The 25,881-nt window shown below is 41.1% G+C and overlaps 1 protein-coding gene across 8 annotated transcripts in view; it reads left to right on the plus strand.

Moving 5' to 3' along the window:
• Positions 1 to 25,881, plus strand: part of wnk1b (WNK lysine deficient protein kinase 1b) — a 109,138-nt gene that overhangs the window by 32,704 nt on the left and 50,553 nt on the right. For all 8 annotated transcript variants that reach the window (XM_008299785.1, XM_008299788.1, XM_008299790.1 and 5 more), the window contains exons 2-4: positions 14,478 to 14,650; positions 22,395 to 22,615; positions 24,868 to 25,025. In XM_008299785.1, the coding sequence (XP_008298007.1) occupies positions 14,478 to 14,650; positions 22,395 to 22,615; positions 24,868 to 25,025 (552 nt within the window). The remainder of the gene's footprint in view (positions 1 to 14,477; positions 14,651 to 22,394; positions 22,616 to 24,867; positions 25,026 to 25,881) is intronic.

A 25,881-nucleotide genomic window follows, 5' to 3' on the forward strand; every position in this document is an offset into this window, starting at 1 on the left:
TGACATGAGCTAATCCTCCTTTTATGTTAATTGTATAGATGGGAGTTGTGGTGCGCTGTGTGTGTGTGTGTTGTTGATGCATGCAGTTTGTGTATTCGCTTTTTTCTACATTTGTGTTTATATCCCTTCAGTGTTTCTGTTAATCTGTTGACAACCACGCGGGCTTGTGGAGGAGGCACTGTAGAAACAGCGCCGGCACACAAATACATCACTGACAGAGTGTGTTGTGTTCTCGGAGTCGGTGTGCGTTTGTGCCGAAGCCACACTTCACAGTTGCTTACTCTCGCTAAAGTGGTTGTTAGACCGAAAGAGCATAAATTCTGAGTGCTTTAAATATTAAACACACTGATTTAATTGCTTGCTGGTGCTCTCCTTTCTCTCTGTGACCCTACATTCTGTGTTTTATGCACAAATCTAGTTTGTGTTTTGAAAAATCACCAAAAAGAAAAAGGAAGACATCCCTGTTGTTTAGTGATATATGAAACATATAGTAGTAATTACTGGTCAGTCTTCAGGCTTAGAAAGGTTGAAAACTGCCAAAAAAGTGCAATAAATATGAGAAGAGTGCTTTTCTTCACAGTATTTGCAAAGCTACTCGCGTTAAAGCCTTATCTCCTCCGTCTTTCCCGATGTTTTGCTGCGTTTCTCGCCACATTATGACCACAAGTTGTCAATTAGCTGAACAGCGTGAAGCTGGAAAGCAGAAATGTGATTTGTGTCACCCGTTCACTCACATGCGAGCACAAAACTGGCAAGCAACTCATCAAAACATCACTTTATAGAGCTGCAAGAGGTCTAAAACCCCTTAGGGTACCTTTTTAAATACTTATTTATTTCCAGTACATAGGCAGCTGTCCTTACAGAGTACATACTGTCGCATACGGTTGGGACATACTACTTCGTTGTTGTGCCTTGAACTTTGACACACTTCCTCATAATATATCCGTTGCCGTCTGTAGCGTGCAATTTGAAGTAAAATGAGAAAACTTATTTGCTGTATCTGGTTATATCTTTATAGCTGCTTTATCTTGATTTTTGTCCTCCCTTTTATGAGTGAAATTGTTCTATGATATACATGTAGAGTTATTTTTTCTGCCAAAAACATCAATCAAAATCACCTCAACACAAGTGAACTCAGGACTCTTCACATAGTCAAAACTTGAGAATATTATAGACAGATCCCAGTGGTTCCCTTTTGACAGTTGGGAGAAATAACTCCCTTTTAATAAGAAGAATCCTCCAGCAGAACCCAGCTGAAGTTGAGCAGCCATCAGCCTTAAAACCACTGAAGGTGAGGGGAGAGCAGAGAGACCAGAAAAGGTGAGCAGCCAGACACAGCAGTGATGTAAACTCTGAGCAGGTAATTGAGGCAGAGCAGCTGAGGATGCCTGCAGAAATGTACAGAAACAGGCAGAAGAGGGAGGAAGAATCACAAAGAGATAACACAAAGTAAATGACATGCAGTAGATGTATCCATCCATGTAGAGCAAATGAGAGTCAAGCAGAGATGCATTCATAAAAATGCTTTATAAAATTACATTCCTGAACACCTAAGCTGCATTCTCCATTGAATTCTGCCAGATTGCTTTGGTTTTATCACAAATATGTTTATAACCAACTTATCTTGACTTATATTTGTCACTCTGGTGCCCCAAAACTGAATTCAGACATGTAGTGAAAGAGTCGTATTTTAACCCGAACCAAGAATTTTGTTGCCTAACCTTAACCAAGCTTCTAACATGTGAAAGTGAGATAGTTTTTGTGCCTAAACCCAACCAGAAATGGAGTAAAACCTAAAGAAGACAACATTTAATCCTGAAATTGATGGTCTATCATCCATCTCTAACTCGGACTTTGTGTGCCTTTCAAACTAATTACCTTTCCCACCATGTCACAGCTTCGAAATTGCAAAACAAAAACCTTCAAAATGTATTTGAAAATGCAGTTCAGTTGTATAGGAAAGTAATTTTGTGGAGACAAGGTTGTCATGTTGCGATCTCGGCCCGTAGCAACATAACTGAGGGATGAGCCAACCCTAAATATATACTTCACCAAAAATGAAATTATTAAGCCTAATCTTAAAATTATCTAAAATTGTCTCCCAAACCCAACCCGTAAGCTAGTTCCAGTTAGATCTGAGCTAAAACATCACATCCATCTTCCCGAAGCCCACTCTGCCTGTTTCACGCTTTCTCACTTTCTAAGTGAAGAACAACAAATACCAAAGCTGAGGGAACTTCTTGCCATCCAAGCTGTTTTGTCTGCACTTAGTGTCCTCCAGCTTCTGCTTCATTAGAGCCTCCTTATTGTTTACTGCAATATATTAGACACATAAAGTGCTGATTGGACGCCGATGGCTGCTGATGCTCTTTAAAGCGAAACCTGAGAAGCGCAGAAGTTCGTCTTGGGCGTTACTAGTGGAGGCCTAGATTTAATGGAGTGTAAAGGGATAGTCCTCCCAGATTATGTAATAGTTTTATCTGGGACAGCCCCTGTCCTTTCTCTAACACTGGCCCTCGCCCTCTGTTAGATCATCAACTACTGTAACAGTGTGAGCACCTCGGCGTAAGACGTCATTTACACCCCGCGGAATCCAGCCGTGCACACGGACACGCATCAACACGCAGACGTGCATGTATGGTTTCTGAACTCCCGCCGGCAGCATCTGTTGGTATTTTAGTAGGCTTTAGTCGGGATTTCATCCATGATCCTCCTACAGTCTATGGGATGTTTTTTCTTGCTTCATAGCCATGCTCAGGACGTATAACTCATTCAGTCCGAGTGGTAGTGAAAAAAGATTTAAAGGTCTGAGCAGGAGACTCTTTTGGAATGGACCGTGCCTATCAACATATCAGTCCCTCTGGTCTGTTTGTTTATGATGTGCCAACAGAGAGGCAGGTGGACGTGAGCTATATTAAGACCACAACCTTTCGCACACAAAAATACTCCACTGACCAATGCAACACACACATACAGTAACAAAAAAAACAAAATGTCCTTAAAAAAAGAAGAAAAAATAAAGTTTGAAGCTATCTCGTTGCGGACAGAACTACTTTACACGCATGCTGCAGCGGCACAGTGTGGCCTCCTTCTCTGCAAAAAGGGGTCAAATCCTTCAAAGTTCAAAGACTCTTGGGTCCCTTCTGGTGCGTTGATATACGACAACCTTCACGTTCGGATGTCTCGGGTTTCAAATTAATCTTTGTTACAGTTCAAAGAAGGTTTTACTGCCTAATCAATCAAATAAAACCTCCAAAAAATGAACGTGTGAAGCCCTTTAACTAGGTGCTACTTGTTTTCTTTTAGGCCTGTTTAAGTGCAATTTATGGAATTTAGAAAATTCCTCAATTCACTCCTGATGATCTTCCTGTTGCACTAATGTGATAATGAAGCTCACACAAATAATCCAAAAGCCTTCTAATGTGGCCAGCGTTAAACTCCCTGTTTTGTTCTCGTGCCTTCACTGGATGTGTGTTTCCTGCGAGCGACAAAGGAGGCCTTTGTTGATCGCTAATCATTTCAATCAAAACTATAATCAATGAATGGAGCTTTATTGGAGTCCTGGATATTGGAATGGGTCGACTCAGCTGATTTGGGATTTGGGTATTAGTTTGGTATTAGATTGTTGGCTTCAAAATGAGGGATGTTTGCACCGAGACGCTAAATTATTACCTGCTCTGTGTTTTTAAGGCAATTTAAATATAAAATTTCATCGTTTGGAGCCTGCGGGAAGCCTGGCACGTTACCATTTTACTCATTAGCTCCTGGAAGGGGGATTATTCCAGGTATAATGCGATTCTTTGTGCCCGGCATGCTGTTGAGGATTAACACTTTAGAGGGAAGAACTTAACACCAGAAGTTCCACTCATTATCCTCAGATTTCCTCTTATTACCCTTGGATCTAGACGGCTGGATCAAGAGGCCGAATCACAGGGCGTGATGTGGTAGCGAGGGAGATGGGGTTAGAGTTGAAATCCCTCCTGCTGCTGTTCTGGATGAGTCTCGCAAATGCAGAGAGGGATAGAAAATGATAGAGAAATATTAAGGTAAAAAAAAAAGAAGAAGATGAGAGAAACAAAGCGAGGGGACGTGGAAGGGAAAAGGGGAGCTGAAGCGTGACCAGCGGAGCAGAGGGTAACAACTGGACCGGCACACAGTGTCTGTTTGTGTGTGTGTGTTGTGCAGCCAGGCACAGAGAGTTTAGACAATAGAGTGCACAGTGAGTGGCAGGCTGAGATGGCACCTATTGTTAGCACACATGAGTATACAACATGCGCACCCACGCTCGTAGGGCTCGTTATTGAATCCGTCCCGATGAATGGGTTTGTTTGTGCTGCAAGTGTGACAAAGGCTAAAAAACATCAATGTGTCCCCTCCGTATTGGGAAAAAAAAACAAAACATCAGAAATCCTATATAAGAAAACACTGTAGGGATATGTTCACAAAACAAACACGCATCTCGCTGCAGAAACAACTGCATCCAGGTCAGATTACAACACACACATATGCACACTGACACATGGCGCTGGTTACTGCAATATGTAGAGCGGTGATTGATGGGAAACCAAAAACCACCTAAATAGGAGGAAGGAGGGAGGCAGGGGGTGATAGAAACAAAGGGTGAGTCGGAAAGACAAGCAAGAGAGCAAAGACGGGATAAAGCAAACACAGGGGGGAATATAGGAGGGACAAGTGAAGTGTTTCCTTCCTTTTTTGGCGCGATGAGATCAGTCTTTATCACTTTCTCTCCACGCTTGACGTTTACTGGAACTTCATCCTCATCTTTTCGGTCATTGTTATTCGCAACAGATGCTCTCTCTCTCTCTCTCTCTCTCTCTCTCTCTCCCTCTTCTCTAACCATAACAAGCTGCGGTGAAGGGTCTTGGAGAGGTTTTTGGTTTGTGCGCGAGCGAAGCAGCTACATATGTGGGTCTTTCTTGCGTACGTGTTTAGTGGATGTGTAGGTACGGTGTGCTGTAGGGGTTTGCGGTTTCTTTGCAGGAGAGCGTTTCCAGAACGTGGGGGGTCCGAGGGGCACTTTGGCTACATGCTAATGGAACACACCGGGCCTTTTTCATGCACTTTGCACACACACACATCACCCCACCGTGAGGCCTGTACAGTATATAGAAACAAACCAGCTCATTCACTCAGCCAAAATGTAATTAAGATTTACAGGTCCTGATTTTTTCTCTCCAGTTACAGACCAGCATTCTTCAAAATTTGGGTCAGGACTCTAAGGTTGATCAAACTGGGTCAGCACATTTCTGGAGGAACTGGGATGAGAGTTTCTAGTTCAGTTAGGCTGAAGGATGGTGAGATGATGGCGATAAAAGGATGTTACCAGTTGTATTGCTGCAGCAAGTGTTTGGTCCTGCGTTTCTTCTCCATCTAATACTCCTAATTGCATTCCTCCTCTAAGAAGTTTATTTTAGGGTGCAGCTGCAGACTTTGGACTGTGTCTTTTTTCGCCATCTGGTTTTAAACTAAATAATCTCCAAATGCTTTCAGCAGTAGGAGTTTTTCATAAACAGGCTCTAAGAAATGTGTTTTTCTCTGTATCTTTAACCCAGACAGACAGTAATTAGCCACTTTGCTCTTCTGTGGGATTTTCTTTGGGAGGATGAGCTACACAAAGTTTTCTTAACCCTCTGTACCGCGGAACCCGCCGGGCGGTTTGAGAGGCATGTTATCTTTTTAAAAAAGCCAAAATTACACAGTTTATCGTTCACAACCATAAAAACAGGAAGAACTGTCGGATTTTCCTTAAACTTTTTATCTGTTGCTTTAGGTTTTGTTGGGATCTAAGTTTGAAATCGTGATATTTCATCAATAACACTTTGTTCTACATGTCTGATTTAGAATTCACAAAAATTCTGACCTACTCATGCAATCAAAAAGCCACGAGTGATTCAGCTGCATCCAACAGCGACGTAGCAGAAACCTTTTGGCTAAACCGGGCTGAACTGCAGGCTGTGTATCACAAAGCAGATTGGAGACAAGGAAGAAAACAAAAAAAGATCAAGTAGGCAACATTTTTTTAAAAAGTTGTGGGTCTTGATTTTATTACTTTTTAAAAAAAAAAATGAATCTAATAAAATACACTTTCATGTTTTCTTTTCGTATAATTTATGGCATGATAATTGTGTCATGATGCACAGAAGACATTTTGAGTTCTCTCTACTTCTAGCCATGGTTGTTTCCGTAGAGGTGCAGGACTTTATATTGCAGCTGCACGGTTAGTAAAAATGTGACAGGATCTGAAAACACCCAGCAGCTTAAAGTTTAGCGGACTGACTTTGTTTTCTCATTTTGTACATTTATGCAGATGTTTAGTATTTACTCTTAGACTTCCAGGAAGATGGTAAACGTAACAGATTCATCAGTACAACTCATGTGAAGTCGTCACAATGTGCATTAATGTCCTATAGTTTTTAATTTTGGAGCTGCATCGTCATAAATACGTTCNTGTTCTCCCCGTGCAGTGTGGGTTCTCTCCGGGTTCTCCGGCTTCCTCCCACACAGTCCAAAAACATGTTGAGGTTAATTGGTGATTCTAAATTGACAGTGAGTGTGCTTGGTTGTCTGTCTCTCAGTGTGGCCCTGCGATGGACAGGGTGTCCCCTGCCTTCACCCTAAGTCGGCTGGGATACCCTAGTGAGGATTAAGCGGTGTATAGAAAATGGATGGATGGATGATTTATGGTGTTATAATTGTGTCATAATGCACAGAAGACATTTTGATTTTTCTCTACTTCTAGCTATGGTTGTTTCTGTAGAGGTGCAGGACTTTATATTGCAGCTGTACGGTTAGTAAAAATGTGACAGGATCCGACAACACCCAGCAGCTTAAAGTTTAGAGGATTGACTTATTTTCTTGGTCTCATTTTGTACATTTATGCAGATATAATGTTTAGTATTTACTCTTAGACTTCCAGGAAGATGGTAAACGTAACAGAGTCATCAGTACAACTCAGGTGAAGTCGTCACAATGTGCATTATTGTCCTGTAGTTTTTAATTTTGGAGCTGCATCGTCATAAATACGTTCAAAAACACCACAGTTGAAGACTTTCCTGTGATTTTACAATGATTCTATCTCTGGTCCAGATCACTCTTTGGTGAGATTCCCCAAATTCTTTTGCATATGTAAAGTTTAGAATGTAAAACAACAGCTTAAGGTAATCTACATAGAGTAGTGTTTTGATGCTATTATTTTGCATTTGTTAGATCAAATTAGATTTGTTGGATCAGGTGAATGCTTGATTTAGAAAACCCAATAGTAAAGAATAATTTCATCATGTCATTTATTACCTCCTTAGTGGCTGTTAGGGTGTCACTATTTTTATAGAGTTGATCTGAGGTTCTTACGGCTGCAGTGGGATGGACGGAGAATCACATGCAGGCATTTCTGACGGGTATTTTGGGGGTTTAAGGATCTGTGGTGTTGTTCAAAAAAGAATTAGTTGCAAACTTTGGGCCATCAATTGAATGCTGCAGTTCCTGTACTACTCTAGTCTGAGTGGAGCTCTGTGTACCTGAACTTGTTTAAACTTTTTACAAAGCTTTTGTGTGAAGTTTTTTTCTCCACATTTATTCATTTAAATTCAAAAAATAATTTGCCACACAGCTAAACTGCAAACTGCAATTGTAGTACTTTAAATACCGGGAACAAATTACAAGTTGGTCCGATTGTGTCACAGTAATGTCTTTAGTTTAAAGTGTATTCACAGCTGTTCTGCAGAGTTGGTCGTTTCTTCACAGACAAGCAAATGCAGGTGTTTTTCTTTGGAACCAGGAACAAAATTTGGTTTCTGATTACCAGGATGGGGAAATACCCCGATGAATTCCTGGTACTGAGCCTTGACTCTAGCAGACAGGTAGCAGGTATTCTGAAATGTAGTCTGCTTCTAAAAGAGCAGAAGTTTCTGCTGAGTTGGAGTTTCTTCAAAAACAGTTTCTTTCCCGTCCTTCTGTTGAGTATTTTTTTTTTTCCTGCTTATATAAACAAAACAGAACTGCTGTTATATAACACAAAGCATGAGAAAGAGGCAATTATTTGGTCACAGACAACCAAATGCAATTATTCCTGCTAAATTTAGGCTTCTGTTGCTCCCAGGAGAGATTTAGCACTTTGGGCAATATCCTGCTGGTTTGGTGGCCTTTAGGGGTCGAGTCATTATGGGCCGATTCCAGATTATCATATCTTTTTATAGCCAATTCCTGATAAATTAATTTAAGAATGAGCTATGTTGGCTACGATGCGGTGGCCTGCATCTATCTGTAGTCACCACTTGAGCAATGTCCCGCCCACAGCACCGTCTGATTGGTTACACATCACAAGTTACAGCCAATCAACACTGTGTATGTAAATGTAATGCATGTTTTACTGCAAATATTTATCAGTTATTGCTTTCTAGTAATCTGCATCGGCCCTGATGAGCTATACGTTTCGACCCGAAACTAGAAGAAGGTCCCTACAGTTGCAGCATCATCATATGTCGTCGCCTGGTTAAGTGCTACTTCACCATGTCAGCGTCTCCTGTCGCAACCTCATTCCATCTGGCTCTGTGAGTGCTTCTCTCTGGTTGGGATGCAGCAGACCACAGGATGCAGATGATCGCAGAGCGTTAACGCACAGCGGGATGTCCAGACTAAATGAGTCGATCAGAGGGTGTCAGCTTTCAGGCTCCCTGCAGGAAACGGCATAATGCTGTAACAGTGCAGATAGTGTTTCCACCAGCCTGTCTGACTGCTTCACTGTATGTGGGTGTATGCATATGCATGCATGTACGTCGCCTCTGTCCTGAGGTGGTTGTTACGGAGCAGAAATAGGGCAGACAGACTTAGAACTGTCACTGACGCAGGAACGTATAGGTGGCTTCTTTCAAGTCCTCAGATAGGCGAAGGGAGGACACCGAGAATGTGATGCTGGGATTAGAGAGTGAGAAGTCCTTATGTCGAAAAGAAGTGTGTGTGTGAGTGTCAGATAAGAAGCCAGCGTTGTGTGTGCGTGTGTGTGTGTGAGAGAGAGAGAGAATGAGAGAGTGAGGTGGGCTTGGGTGGTGAAAGGATATTTTGAGTCTGACAAACTCAAGTCTCATGATGTTTTGAAGCTTGGAGAAAAAGAAGGGATATAGAGAGTGAGGGAAAGAGAGGAAGAAAGCATCCTCTCTCAACAAGAGGACTTATGTGCCATGGATCGAATTAATTCTTAAATACCCACATCCTGACAACAATGTTTTATTTTTTTTATGTGCTCTTCTTTTAGCCGTGCATCCTCTGTCTCTATTGACCTCCTCTGTACGTGTGAGAGATGTGTGTCTAGTTGTACGCTAAATGAAGGAGGAAACATTAATAATGGATTAGTGAGCCCCCCTCAGACTTGCTGTCTGCTTTCTCTGCTCATGTCTGTGGACACACACACACACACACACACACACACACACACACACAACTTGTGTTTCCATCACTTGAGAGAACATCACATCGGCTTACTTAAATTTCCTGGAGACCTACTCTAACCGCTTACCGTAGCCACCACTTTCCTAACCCTAACCAAGGCTTCAGCCTCACATGTCATATTCAGGGACTAAAAGCAAGTCTAGTCCTCTGTACACTGTCAAAAAAATGATTTGATTTGAACTATACATTTTTGTTATCTTATATATTGATTAGTAGATAGGTAATTAATAAAATCATAAAACACTGATTAAAAAAAAAAAAAAAAAAAAACTGCAACAAAAAACAAACTAAAAACTGGCCAAACCTATACATAATGTCCACATCAAAAATCTGTAGTTTTATGATTGATAATTTCTTCTTTTACAACATTCGACCATATAATCACCCTGTTTTTACCGTATTTAAAGCTGATTTCAAAAAAATGAAATGAAACAAGACAAATGTTTACTATAATTTCAAAGAAATATTTCATATATTAAGGACTGAAAAATGGTAAATACATTTCTCAACTTATTCAAGTGTTATTTTTCAGATTTTTCCTGTTTCTAAATTACAGATAATATCCTGTAAATTAGAGAATGAATTTGCATGTTGACTGTTAAAAAAAATAAAAATAAATACATTTTTTTAAAAAGACTAAAACTATACATCATGTCTACATCAGAAATCTGTATTTTTATTCAGAAATGTATTTTTTTCTTTTGGCTATACAGTTTTTACTGTAATTGAATCAACAAAGCACACGTTTGCTTGTTTTATTTATTTATCTTTACAGATATTTGCCATTATTTAAAATAAATGCTATCTGTTTTAAGGTTTGAAACATGGTAAACACATTTTAAACTAGTATTTTACACACTTTCCCTCTTTTGTTAAATTGACGATACCTTGTAAAAGAAAGCAGAAAAACAAGTCTAAATATACATCTTGAGTGTTAAAAAAACAAACAAGCAAAAAAAAATGACCAAGACTAAACATGTCGTCCACTTAAAAAACATCTCTAATTCCAAAAAGAGTCATTTCTTCTTCAACAATGTGTGACCATAAAATTACATAGTTTCACTGCCTTTAAATCAGCTAAAAATCTCATTATTTTACAGATATTCTCAGTTATTTTGAGCATTTTTTTTCCTTTTTTGAGCGCTACATCCCACTATTTTTCCAACCATTTGTTGTGGCACACTTAATGCCAGATTTTCCCAGATTTCTTTTTACAGTGTAATCGAAGTGCACACGCATAGTGAGAGAGAGCGCAGAGTGAAAACCGGAGAAGTAATCTTCTAATGCCCAGAGGGAGGTGTCTTAAGAGTTATATGGGTGGTCAGGGTCTTTTCTAAGTGCTGCTGGGAAATGGAATGTGGGCTTCCAGTCAGTCAGGTGACCTGCTGCTGTTGTCATGTGACCACGGGGGTCACGTGATCATAATGGGAAAGAGACTAGAGAATGAAAGAATGGCAGCGAGGCTTGGTGAGCACACACACGGGTGCTTTGTGTGTCGGTTGCTAATGGGCTATCATCAGGAAAATGGTTGCTACAGGATGAGGGGGGGATAAGCTGTTATAGGCCATCACACACACACACACACACACACACACACACACACACACACACACACGCACATTAATGCACTTCAGAAACACACTGAAGCTTTCAGACGTGTGTGTGTGTGAGTGTGTGTGTGAGTAAGTCATATGATATAGATGAGGCTTCGGGTTATACAATATGACAATATGAGATCATCACCTCAGAGATTGTTCTAATCTCCGAAGCCGCTCACAAGGTTTTCTAATAGCTTTATAACATTTCAAAAGACTCACACACTGGACTTGCCGATTGTGTTATTTATCAATTCTAATGAACTACCCGTTAATTTAAGTGTTCTGGACGCCGTCCGCTGTACCATCATGCTCTAGGAGCTTTTGTGGCTTCATGTTGAAATCCTGTAACTTTAAATGACTTGAATGATTGATGGCAAGTTTGCGTCAGATGATGTGTGCGAATGCACCGGATGCTTTGTTGTTTTTAAATTCATAGTTTACTGATTCACAGCATTTGACGAGAGAACAGTGTTGATGCTTCCCGACGAAAACAACAAACCAGCTGAACTGGAATCAGGGTGCCCTCATCGGACCTCTTTTTAAAAACCGGTTGCCATGGTGATAATCCGTCTAATGTAGCTGAGAGTAGGTGTCTAACCTCCAACGTCTGATCTTGCGTCACCTTAAAATGACGCTGCCGTGTCTCATTTCTCCTCGCCGTGTTTCCTGTCCTTTGTGCGTCTACACAATCCCGGCCGGCCTCTGTGTCATCCTCGCTGCTCTTTCCGTGTTCATCCGTCTGCTCACTTTCCTGTAATTTCATCCTCTAAAAGGGTCACGGACGTTATGAAACATTGGCGATGTGTGTCATGATTCCATCTCATAGTGCAAATTTTTCAGTTTGTTCCAGGTTAATTGGAACCTCTCTTTTTGTTGTTTTAATCCCACATCTGGTGCAACCTACTTGTAACTGCAGGTTGGCTGTGAGCGACATAATACGTTATCGTCGCAAAGGATGTCGCAACCATATTTGGGCTGCAATCCTGTGGTTTTGGAGGTTTCGTCACCTTATTTTATCGTCGTCAGGCAGCGCTGATTTTGTTTATTTTTGGGGGCAGCGATGTGCTGAATGTGTCATCTACGGTTAGACACAGAGCTGGTTGAGGAAACTGTTCAAACACACTCCGACAAAACCAAACAAACATGTGCTGACACTCGCCTCAACACTTATACATAAGCCAGATTGTCAGAAATCACTATATCCCTTTATATTGCACCAAAACAAAAGAAAAAAACAATCAATTATTTAAGCTTTTTCTTCTCTTGAATCGAAAGCCGACATGTAAACAAGCAACACAGGCTGGACACGGATCAACGCATGGCAGCTTTTTGCTCACGTGTTCATGTCCAAATGCACACACTGAAAGTTCTTTACAGGAACTGACCTTGCCCTTTGCTTCTGTGTTTATTGAGGTATCGGTGGTGGAGCTGGAATGCCCATTAAAACCAGCGTACGAGTGTGTATGTGCGCAGGATATTTCTAAGAAGCCGGTCTTCCACAGGATGGAAGAATGCAGACTGTAACTTTCTTTTCTTAGCTTGTTTTGGTCGAGCTCTCATTGGTTGGCTTCGACTGTTATAGATAAGAACTCAAGTCGGTGCAAATGTTATAGACTGCGATTCGCTTCCAAACAAAATATGCACTCAAGATGTAGGAGGTGGAAGCTGAGGATTTAATGTATGTTTTAGAACAGATCGGGTGGCTTTATTAGTGGGAAGCAATCACTGATCACATCGATGACAGCAGAAAACACGTTACGTCTCTTTAGAAAATCAACTTTAGTGCAAAAAAATGCATCAAAATATTTGGTTTTACCTTCTCAAAGCTGTATTTTCTCAGTCTTCCCTAAAAAAATGAAGAAAAAACTGGATTGCACAGCTATGACTAATTTTTGTTGACTAATTGATATTGAAAGTACTCATTCTCACACTGACAGGTGTAGTGTATTTCGTGAATGTAAGATTGTTACGAAAAGTAGTGACCACGCCACGCACACAACTTGTTTTTGGTCAAAAGTTATAGCAGAAAGTAAATATGATGTACTGTGTAGTTAACACCCTGAACTCCAAGCAGTTTCTGGGTCTCTTCTGCTCTTGTCAGACTTCTGTATTCACTTTGGGGCTCTTTTTTCTATGCCATATGAAGTCCTGCACCTCAATGGAAATAGAGCAACTATTGTTAGAAGTAGTGAGAAGTCATAAATCATAAAGAAAGAAGAACAATCGTTGAATTTCTATGATTAAAAAACTACTTATTTGGAAAAAAAACAACTGAAGTCAATGGGTATATCATTTCTGCAGGTGCCAACAGATGTTGCCAATACTTGAAAAAATGGTAACAATACATGCTAAAGATATTTTAATACTTAAATTTGTGATTAGTCTCCATATTTGTCTTGTACCTGCTCTGTGTAAACAGCCTGCAGTTGTGGGCAGGGTGTCTCTGAGTTGTTGTTACATGACTGTTAGTCACAGCTGACTCACTAATGGCTGTTGTACCAAAGAGCACGTAGTTTTTTTTGTTTTTTTACAGAATCTGGTTGGAGAAATGGTTTATTGTTGGTGAACAGTTAGAATAAATTGATTAGGATGAACTTTTACAAGAAGTTGTCTGACAAAACGGCACATGACAGATGAGTAGTTTGAAGACTGTTGGAAAGTTCTAAATCTAATCATTCTCTCAGCTACTACATGGTTTCTTTATCTAGATAGCTAGCTTTGAAAATTCCCAGTAGGTTCTTTGGTTCAGAGGGTTAATAGGGAGTGATTTCTGATAAGGTCCTCTGGTCCCAGTGGAGCAACTTGGCTGTTTACAGCGAGAGAGAAATATGGAAATAAAATAAAAATAAACCAGATGCACGTATCAATTTTGCTCCACTTGTGAGTTCAAATTTGCTTTTTCATAAATCATTTTTATAGACCAGTTTGCCTGACGGTGCCTCACAGATCAAAAGATGACAGAGCAAAACACAGCATCACACCCACTCTAATGGATGTTTGTAGCTTCTTTGAGTGAAGATGAAAGGACACTCCTGTTTCACCCACATCCATTTCTCGAGCAATAAGCAATGTTATTTTGATAGCATCAGGCTTCACATTTCATCTGCATTTGTGCTTTAGTGCCATGTTTAGATGCTGCATCAATGTGGAACATAAAAGTTGTTTTTCATCTCAGACTGTAGACGCTTTGTGTCCATCTGTTATCTCTCCTCTCCTCCCGGTTTCTCTTTGGTTGAGTAGCTCTTGCTTCCTTTAAAAGCTCTTCTCACTTGATTTGATTGTAACTGCATTCGCTGTAATCACGTTACGATATCGATACAGCGCGGTTTCCCTTCCGCACTTCACATGTACGTTGCATTGTTGTTCTCTTGCTTTGTGAATGCATGACTAACTTTACTCCTTCTTTCCTGTGTGCAGGATCGTAAGCTGTCCAAGTCGGAGCGTCAGCGGTTCAAAGAGGAGGCCGGGATGTTGAAGGGTCTCCAGCATCCTAACATTGTCCGCTTCTACGACTCCTGGGAGGGTCCCTGCAAAGGAAAGAAATGTATTGTTCTCGTCACTGAGCTCATGACATCTGGCACATTAAAAACGTGAGTATGTGGGAAAAAAAACACCATGAATTCTCCAATATGGTAATTTAGTTACTTTTGGGAAGAAACTGTACTGGCAGTTAGCAGTGCAGAAGTGTCTTGTCTGTATTCTCTACCACCATGGCTTGAGCTTTTCTACATCATTTGAACACAAGGATCTGGTGAATGAACTTCTAACAATTTATACAATAACAAAAAATATCTGGGAAGAAAAATATGTTGATCCCAGGAAGAAAACCGTAACACCTGCGGTAGCTCCTATTTCCTTCTTTTCTCTTGAAGAGCCGGTACAGATGATGACTCACCTCCAGTTTCCTCTTTCCCATCAGACAAATATGCAATTTTTCTTCTGTTATCAAAAGGCCTTCCTCACTAGTGTTGTAAAGCGCTGACGTCCCAGCAGGGTTTCAGTGCTAATTGCAGCTGTTAGTGGGTCAGCTAGGGTGTCTGACTTGTTCTATGTAGGCTATGTTTTGTATGTCTGTGTTATGTACAGTATTTATGTCCTGCACTGCGGGGCTTACACAACCTTCAAGAGTGAAAAGATGCAAAGTCAGACTGTACTGTAACTCTAACAAGCTGCTTTCGAAACTATTTCTCATCCAGTTTCCATCCATCCATTATCTATACACCGCTTAATCCTCACTAGGGTTGCGGGGGGGCTGGAGCCTATCCCAGCTGACTCAGGGTGAAGGCAGGGGACACCAGTCTATCACAGGGCTACACTTAGAGACAGACAACCAAGCACACTCACATTCACACCTACGGACAATTTAGAATCACCAATTAACCTCAACATGTTTTTGGACTGTGTGGGAGGAAGCCGGAGAACCTGGAGAGAACCCACGCTGCACGGGGAGAACATGCAAACTCCACGCAGAAAGATCCCGGTGCCCCCACCACGACGCGAACCGGCAACCTTCTTGCTGCGAGGCAACAATGCTACCAACTGCACCACCCTGCAGCCCCTCATCCACTTTTAAATATTTAATTCATTTTACCTAATAAGCTCAGGAATCATCCATATGTGTGTGACAATCTGGTGCTTTTGGATGCCGGCTCCACAGGCGTCTGTCAGTCTCTAGCCCTCCTCCACCACCACCCCCCACCTCCCTGTGGAGAATTGACGCGTCTGTAACTGTCATTGTACATGCCGTGACCGAATGCCAGCCTCTCTCTGCTGTTCAGAATAGACGTGTGTCTGCGGACGTGAATGCGATTGTTGAGCTCCCGATTACAATAAAAGGCTGAACGCGGGTTTGGAGTGGCAGCGCAGCCCGCGCCGTGCAGCGCGTCGTGGGACATCGGCCCACCTGCCAGCTGCTGCTTCTGCTGCAGATTCCTCTCATTCCTGACATCATTCCTGGGCGCTGGGGGTAGACGGAGACAGACGGATGACCAAACCGATAGTTGTGTACAGTCAGTTTAAAGTGACAGAAAAAGGAGGACAGAAAACCACAGTGTGAGAGATACTGGTAGTCACATGAATTGACAAATGGATTACAGTTGAAAAGCTGCAAAGTAGAGTGACAAACCGCTGACCCACCTGTGACCACAGAGTGAGGGAATTAATTCAGCACCACAGTGCTAACAAGGACAGTAGCGCCCTCCACTGGAAGACTAGAAAAGCTTCATACACTTGTGATCAAATACAGAAGCTGTGCAGAGACTTGATTCTGCATCTGTGCTGCATTCTGCATATGTGACAATAAAAGTTTAACAGAAAATGTGCTTCTGTTTTCCAACACTCTCTGTAACTCACCACTTCCTGCAGTGTACCAAACAAAGAGAGACTTTACATTTAGTCAACTCGGGTCGCCATCATTCATGTAGCACATGAACAGCAACAGATGTTGAACCAAAGTGCTTTTTAATAGAGGAACGAGATTAATGTGACAGATTGACCTCATAGGTTTAAATATTAAGGTTCAGTCCTCACTTACATATTTACCTGACTAATTTAACTATTAGGATTAAGACTCTGCAATATTTTATACTATCCCAAATTACCTGACATCTAAAATTAAGATTAATACCCAGCAACATTATTCCTGGACAACCCAGCATGTGTAAAGATTCCCTATGAATAAGCAGAACTCCCTTTATGAGTGTAGGAAGAGTTTTTTTTTCTTTTTTGAATTAAACATGAGTTAATGACATATCCTAAAAATACCTTGCTCAACACAAAAAAATGCAAAAGATAATGGTAAACAGAAGATGTTTGGCTGGGCGTCAAGTGTGATAATGAGCCAATGTTACTTTTTTTTGTATATTGCTTGCATTAACAGAAATGTGCACTGATGGTGATTAGCTCATTGTGTTGTACACATAGTATAATAATACATGGCTTCAGCAAATGATCGTTCTCATTTAATCTTGTATTATTTAGTCTAATAACGGCAGAAAATAATGAAAAATACAAATTTAAACAGTCCCAAATGCAAAGATGTCATTTGATGCAAACTTAAAAAGCTGGAACCGGGCACCGCTACAGCTCACCTGGTTGAGCTGGCATCCTATGTACAGGGGCTAAAGTCCCCGATGCAGTGGTCGTGAGTTCGAGTCCAGCTCATGACTCTTCGCTGCAGGTCCTTCCCCCATTCTTCTCCCCCTGCTTTCCTGTCTATCTCTCTCTGTCCAAGCCAATAAAGCCGAAAAAGACCAAAAAACATCTTAAACAAAAAACACTTGACCCAGTGATTTTTATGTATTTATCTGCATTTTGCTTAAAAATGACAATAATAGTGTATCTCTTATTAAATTGTTGCTGATTAACTCTCTGTTTGTGCAGAAAGTAGATTTTATTCATACACACATGCATGTATTTGTGCATGTGCGCTTATGAGAGGATCAGGGCTGCAACAGGGATTTGGCCGACGTCCAGATGAAGACTCAGAAAGGAGAAGGACTGTTGCACGCTGAAGCTGTGGAAAAAGAAAGAGAGAGATGACAAGAGGGGAGGACTGATAGTGAAGGAGAAAGATTATGGGGATGGAAATACTGACCAGCATGAGTTCAGCGTATTCGAGGCCTCACTTATCTGTGTGTGTTTCTGTGTGTGTGTGACAAGGAGGCAGCGAGACATGTTTGTACTGCTGCTATTGCTGTGTAAACGTATGTTTCTGTGCCTATCTGTCAGTGCACGTATGATGTGTGTTTACTTTTCAAATACAGTACATACATGCATAACTGCATGTTTCTCGCAGCGCAAATACACGTCCAAGTACTCGGGTCCTGTGTTGTGTGTCGAAGCGAGAGCACGGTCGACTGATTGTGAGCGGGAGAGATGCTTTGTGCAGTGTCACTCCAGGGCTGCATGCCACGGGGTTTAACATGTCTGTCAACACCGTTCTGACTTCGGAACGGGCGAGAAAGAAAGCGGAGGAGACAGGAGGGCGGTTAGGTAAGAGGAAGAGGATACGAGGTGTGCTGCTTCTTAAGAGATTTGCAAGAAATAGGAATTAGTGAGAGTTTGATGGAACAGGGGGAGAGGTTGTTGTTATGCAGATGTGTATTTGAGGTATTTTCACTTTAAAACATCCCTCAAGGATTATTTCCATCTGTTAACATGCTCTCTGTCTTGAACTTTACTTTGGGGTTTTTAGTGACACACTGTAGAGAAGTGGTTGGAAGACAAGACTTGCACATTTTAAACTCAGGGAAGACACTTGTAGGTGAGCTTCAGTAGTAAAACTTAATGAGCTATTGTCAGCTGCCGAAGCTGCTTTTGTTCTGGTAATCGGACACACGTGTGGTTCACAGTTCAAGTTATTAATTGCTTTAGTCCATCATGGAGAAAACGAGCCATTAACGCTTATTATAATCATCGTTTTATTCAGAAAAACTGCCAAAGATTCTGCTGTTTTCTTGATTGCTGCCTTGTCTTTGTCTTATGTGGCGGAAAATTTAATCGCTTTAGGTTTTGCACGGCTGGTCAGACAAAACAAGCAATTTAAAGAGACACCATCTCGGCCACTGGGGAGGGAAATTTTGATGAGTGTTTTTCAGTATTTTTTGAAACTGTTCATTGCGTATTATCCAAAAACTTGGTCAAACAAAAGAAAACTTGCATGCTTCTTGTTTTCTATGGCTAATTTACAAGCCTGTCTGATAATTTGCTCCAAATTAGGGTTTCTTTGATACACTGATATCTAACACACACAAAAATAAGTATTTACATGATTTATGGGCGGCTCAGGTGTTGGAGCAGTTGTCCTCTAATCGCAAGGTTGGCGGTTCGATCCCCTGCCCCTCCACAGTTGGAGTGTCCTTGGGCAAGACGCTAAACCTGAAGTTGCTCCCAATGGCAGGCAGCACCTTGCATGGCAGCTCTGTTGCCACTGGTGTGTGAATGTGAATGTGTTTTTACTGTCAGGTGTGCGTCTCTTTGAATAAAAGCGTCTGCTAAATAAATTTAGAGTTTGTTGACATGCAGCCTCCACATGTTCACAGCAAAATGAGTGAGAAACAGGCGAGAGTTGCTTTAAAGGAAGATTTGGTTTCAATAAAGATGTCCGTTGTAGGGCTGCACAATTAACGGACTCTCAGACATGATTGTGATTTTGGCTTCTCACATTAAAAAACATGATCGACTGTGATATTGGCGCTTTTAATGTTCCGTGCATATTGAACAGTCAATAAAATCTGTTGGTTTCAGCTCGGTTAAATCTGACATTAGAGCAGCTTATTTCACTCTTTTCAAAGTAGTTTTTGGTCACACGTCTGTCTGAGCTGCTGCACTGCTGTAACTGAGCGGAGACTAGAAGCTTCTCTGTGCACAGCCGAGCATTTAGCTTCTACCCCAGCCTGCACAGCTATTAGAGAAGATTGGTGAATTGTTGTGGCTATTGACAAGCAGATGTTCAGCGAATGAGACATTTTGGCTGCAGTTCTTTTTGATGCACTGATGCAGACCCACATTTTAATTGTTATTTTAATGCAGATTTGTACATGAGTAGAACTATAGCGCAACTTGGACGGCAGTGCACTGTTAATGCAAATGTGAGAGTACATTAAAACTATGTTGTCTCTACAATCAATGAATAATTGCGATAAATAGGCAACTTGTGAGGTCAGTACTGATCAAAAAACAATTGGGGTTATCATGTAGGCCGTAATTATTTGGCTACAGAAAGGATGATGTTGACAAAAAAGCAGATCCTCTGTCTGCAGTGTCTTGCAGTTGTTACCACCACACGAGGCAACACAACTCATTTGTTTGACCTTTTAAATCAGCAACACTAAGCTCTATATGATGACCCAGATCAGAATACCAACCATAGAAAGACAGTGTTTTGGATACCTTAGTCAGTGTTATAGCATATGAGAAAGGTTTCAAAGCATTTGTACTTTAACAAAAGGTATTTGCAGTAAAAGTCTTTTTAAAAAAATGTTTTCATCTTTTCTGCAAATGTGCTTCCCTACAAAATGGTCATAGTCATTCTTGAACGAATAATTCCTCCCTTATATAGAGTTAATTAAGTCATTGCTTGAAAACACATTTTTATACATGTTGCAGAAAAACAAAATCTCCCATTTCATTTTCCCCCTCATCATGCAGCCCTCTTACTAACTACAGCCGTGATATAAGTGTACAATGTTTCCCTTTGAAAAGGAGTGGAGTGGAAGTACAGAGTGGCATCGAATGGACTCGCAGCACTTCAGTGAGTGTACTTATACTCGTGTTGCTCCACTCAACAGTCTGGATGAGGGTTGGAGCAGACTGGTCAGTCCACTGTTGTTTGAGCTGCTTCACATTATTTAGGACAGATTTGCAGTCGCCGCATTGTAACAGCATCTGGTGACACTGAAGCTGCCAGTGAAGCTGGAGGCAGACTCATCGATGCTGCTCTGCATCAGGTCAGCTGTCCAGACTCAGAGTAGAAAACCCACGAGGGAGTCGCCACTCGAGAGAACAGTATTTTTTTTACAGGGTCAGTCAGACGCCTGTTATTCACCAACACTGTGGGCGCATTTAGTCTGAGCTCAGTTTAATGCTCGGACATTGAATTAAATGCAGTAAATAGGTCAAGAACAAGATTGCTTACATTTGAGGAACCAAAGTACAGTATGAGGAATAAAATCTAGCTAGATCTAATTAGTCTATCTGCTGTGCAGCTGGGGCATGAGCACATTCCAGGAAATCCTAAAGACGCCGAGAGGTGAAACGGTTGAACTGCTCTGAATCCTCCCCATCATCTGGATGATTAGAGGATGACTCAGGAGTACACCCTGCTTCCCACGTGTCACTGCGACCGTTTGGCAGCCTTCTCGGATTTCACCGAATTGCTGAGGAGGGGAGTCTCCAGCTGATAGGACAAAATGGGAAACAGTAGAATTCAAATATTGATTTTAAATTAGTTAATCAAGACTCACTGACGAATGAATTGGAAGCGTTCTCATCAAAAAATGGAGTCTGACTGACACCGCATGCTTTAACCGCAGTATTCAGTGGCAGCAGGAGAAATGGTCAATCTGGGAATACATGCAGTTTTTCTGCTACCTGAGATCACTTCTGTGGCGTTTTCCATGAGTTTCCTCTCGCATTCCTATGGCATACAAACCAGGTGGAGTTATTCTCGATCACCCACAGGTGTGGATCTGTGTTAGGACTGCGATGGCCTGGCAGCATATCAAAGGGTGTTTCCCTGCTTTCCTCACGGCGAACACTGGGAGAGTTTCCAGACGCTCGTAACTCTGAGCAGGAATGAGTGTGCAGAAAAAGCAGTCGACCGAAACTAAAATTACTTCAGGATTCAAAAGTAAACACTTGACAAGTATCTAAAATTGGTGGCATGGACATGAGACAGATCTACATAGTTACATTGCATTAATTCATTAAAACCTCTCTGCTGATGTGCATCACTGTGGCTGCAACCGATTCATTAGAAGTTGCCAACAATTTGACATTTGCCTGAGATTGTGATAGGATATTTTTTTAAACTTAGTGGTGGAAAAATTGCTAAAATAAGTTCTTAAAATAGTAAAATTACTGTTCAAATTGAACCGTCTTCTAAAATGTTGTGCTAAATGAAGATAAAACTTGTGAGTGTTGACTATTCATTGACTTTGAAATAGCCCCTCTTTGAATCGAGCCATTTCTAATAGTTTTATCCAGATTAAAATGGTCTTTTTGAAGATAAAAAGCAAGTTTTAAATCTTGTTTGTGTCATTGGTCTGGTGGTTATTTGGTATGCAGTGTCTCATGTAGTCACCAGAATGTCTGGTAATAACTGCCTTTGTTTCTGTGTTTGTGTGCACATTTATATCTGTGAGTATTTATGATCATCTCTAAACTGGAATTGTCTTCTAACATCGTCTAATCTGCTTTTGTTTTGTAAGCTTTATACTTTAATTGAAGCATTATCTACATTTTTTGCTGCTCCTCTTATCTTTTTTTGGCTTTCTTCTGCCTCTTCATGCTTTAATTTGGAATAATTAATTATGCTGGAGATTGTTTTCAGTGTCCTGGAGAAATACATAGAAAAGAATTCATTCAAAACAGTTCAGAGTGTTCATCTGAGTTGTGGAGTTTATAGTGGTACAGTAGCTTTGGTTTGGGATTTTGCACAGAGTGGCATTCAGAGAGGCCTCACGTTGGCAGCTGCTGTGTTGGGACACTTGAATAGGAACATAGCTGCTGATGCAGGACCGAATCTGCTTCTCTCTACATATTTTTTTGTCCACTGTGTCTTGCTTTGTTCAATGACAACAGTCCCTTACGTGTGATTTATGTGTCCCACAGCTACCTGAAGCGCTTCAAGGTGATGAAAATCAAGGTCCTTCGTTCGTGGTGCAGACAGATCCTGAAAGGCCTCCACTTCCTGCACACCAGAGCCCCACCCATCATTCACAGAGACCTGAAATGTGACAACATCTTCATCACAGGACCCACGGGCTCGGTGAAGATCGGAGACCTGGGTTTAGCGACGCTGAAGAGGGCCTCCTTTGCCAAGAGTGTCATCGGTAGGAAAACACACGAAGACACCGAGTCCCTTTGCATGCGGACACACCTGTCTGCTCTGAGGCGCAACGCTGTATAACAGAATCAAATATTGACGTTTGCGACGCTATAGAGCCAATTTACATGAACACGTCCGCGCATGCAGTCTCGTAAAAGCAACGGGGAAAAAAAGCGCAGACACATTCTGTACCATACACACCTACTGTAGATTAACTTTATTGCTTCTAAAATGTCTGGTTGTTAAAGCAAACCGCAGGTATTTGAAAAGTGAAACCCGTCGGTCTGTTGGTAAGCTAGGATTAAGCTGTCTGGAGGTGTAATGGCTGCATGTGCACACCAGAGATACACAACACATGCACCCTGCTCACAATACGCACTCGAACGCACAAGTCAGCTGAAGGCTCCGCTGCGCTTCGTATAATAACTCGGCTGCCTCTCAGTCGTCTACTTGTACAGCTGACCACAAGCGTTTTGGTAGTGGCGCGCTTTCTCACACACCGAGTGCACGAGAGCGCATACATTCATGCGCTACAGGGAAGAATGATATGCTTAGTAAATCTTGCAGCCTCTTTGTAGTAATTAGGCAGACCTCAAGCGTTTGGACACATGCAGAAATCCACACACACAAAACAAATATGTGGTGCCAGTAAGTGAGTTTTAGATTTCCAGCTGTGTTTCGGGATTTTATTCGATTCAAGTCCCTGACTTAATATAACATTTGGTGTTTTTAGTAGTGGGCTTTTATGATGTTTAAAGTGCTTTAATCTCATCGTGTGCAAGATCAAAGTGTGTCTTGTTTTTGCCTTCAAGAAAATATGTATCGATATGTCACAAAATGATAAGTGTATTTAAATAAATTTAAAGGACAACAGAGAACTTTCCCCACTGAGGATTCTCCACTGGTTTTACTGGTAATACCACTGTCACAAAGACTAGATCGATTTCCAGTTTCCTCACAGCCGAGCAACTCGATTGTAATAATAAAGAGGCACATCTTATTACTTTCCGATCTAGTAGAAATAACGCTGACTGAAAGTCGGTTCTGAATTCCCTCAAATCCCAGAGCTCTCTCCATTGAGTGAATGCCTGTCTCAGGTTCACTCTCGTTTTCTGTCGGTTTCTGTCACTCTCCTTCTTCGCTGTCTTCACCACCTCCAACGGCGAGGTTTATTTTCTGTTGCCAGGTAGAGTTTCCACAGTTATTCTGGTTGTTCCACCATCTGTGCTGTAAATTCAACTTTCATTTTTCAGATTTCAGACCCTGTGGCAGATAGAGTTGCACAGTGGCAGTGAGGCCAAAAGGGAACCAAACAAAATGCAGATGGTGTCAGTATTGAAAAGTCGTTACATTGTGCTGTCGACATTCACTTTAATGTAAAAAAAAGCTTGTCTATTGACACTTTAAAAGGAAAAAATAAGATAAGATAAGCCTTTATTAATCCTAAAGTGGGGAAGTATGCAAAGTTAGAGCAGCAAAAATAAAAATTAACTGAAATAAACAACATAAGTACTAATTATAGAAAACACAGTATTGCACATGCAAGTGGTATTGGACAGATTCTATAATGAATTGAAATATTAACATAAATATAAATAATACACTAATTAATATTGATATTGCACTTTTTTTTTTTTTACATAAGTAGAAAAATACCTATGTAGCATATGATCTAGTAAATGTAGAAAAAAAGGGTATTTAAAAGTCCACAATATGTATTATCGATGGATTTTATTCTTATTATGTCGATTTTGCGGCATTCTGTCGGAACTAGGGATGTTAATAATTGATTGTTAATCCTTTAATTGCTGTTGATGATTTAACTGATTAAAAATATTTAAACAATAAGGCAGAAGTCATACATGTCAAAAAATGTATAATACATCAGCTGTAGTACCTGGTTGTTCCACCAGGTGGAGCCTCAAACTACAACACGTGACGTGTCAGAGCTGTACATGTCATGTGACCGAAATTAGCCCATACTATTGGCTTCTAGGTTTGTATCGTGTAAATGCTTTAGCGATTATTGATGGATGAAACTGCCAGCTGTCGGTTAAAGAAATGATTCAAACTTTGCATCCCGACAAACATTTTCAGTCCCTGCAAAACTCTGATTTTGGAGTAAAAGCAATCTACAGTAGGAATTTCTCAAAGGGATAAAGGAAGAAAATAACATGTATAATATGATGAGTGAGGGATCTAAACTCCCAAACATGATGTAAAAGTCTTCTTTTTCTCTCCTCTTTTACTCACCAGGTACCCCAGAGTTTATGGCTCCAGAGATGTATGAAGAGAAGTACGATGAATCCGTAGACGTCTACGCCTTCGGGATGTGCATGCTGGAGATGGCTACCTCAGAGTACCCATACTCTGAATGTCAAAACGCTGCCCAGATCTACAGAAGAGTCACTAGCGTAAGTCTGCATTCCCTCTTCGAAATGTGTGCAACAGAGAGTGAAACGATGCCTTGTCAGAGCCTCGGCTGAGGGTGGTAATAGAGCGTGGAGACACCAAGTTGTGGCATTCATGTTTTGCATCTAACAGCCTTGTTTATATTTTTCTCCATTCCTCTTTCACCCAGCTCTCTCTGCCATTCCTCCCCCCCACACACACACACTTGTTTACTGACTGTATTAATAAGTTTGGCATGAGCTGCAGGACATCCAGTCATATGATGATGTTTTTGCACTGATTACTCTCTCTTGCTTATGCTCCCTCCCTCCCCAATTCGGTCTCAGTCGGTCTTGCATAAAGATAAAAATGTAAAACCGTAGCAATGTTTGAAGACCTTCTTTTTGACTGCATTGTTTTCTCCACCAGTAGAGAGTAGTACTGGGCAAGCCTGGTCATTTCAGGTTAAAATAACTGACTAAAGAATGCTGTTGTGAGACACTTCTGAGTGTTTTCTCTAAGGGTTTAAAACAAATGGAGAACAAAGTGAAGCACATAAGGGATTTGTGCTGAAAATGTGCTGAACTCCAAACAAAATCTAGCATCTTCAGTAGAACGGCAGTTTGAAGTTATTTTGAAATGAGGAAAAAACGAAGAAAAATGACAAAGGCTTGACATGGTATGCTCAGTTTCAGCATTGAAGAGTTTGTTGTTGTTTTTTTTAAGTGCTTTATGGTGTTTTGAAAGTTGGCAAAGGGTGTGTCAACCACAACCCTTAAAACCTGCCCTGGTGTGAATCCATATTTTACTCTGTTGACAATCAGGTAGACTCTGGCATCAGCCCATCCAGCCAGAATCGATGCGCCTAATTCCCTTTTA

This window comes from Stegastes partitus, unplaced genomic scaffold (assembly GCF_000690725.1).
Source record: "Stegastes partitus isolate 25-593 unplaced genomic scaffold, Stegastes_partitus-1.0.2 Scaffold1462, whole genome shotgun sequence".
Taxonomy (NCBI): Eukaryota; Metazoa; Chordata; class Actinopteri; family Pomacentridae; genus Stegastes; species Stegastes partitus.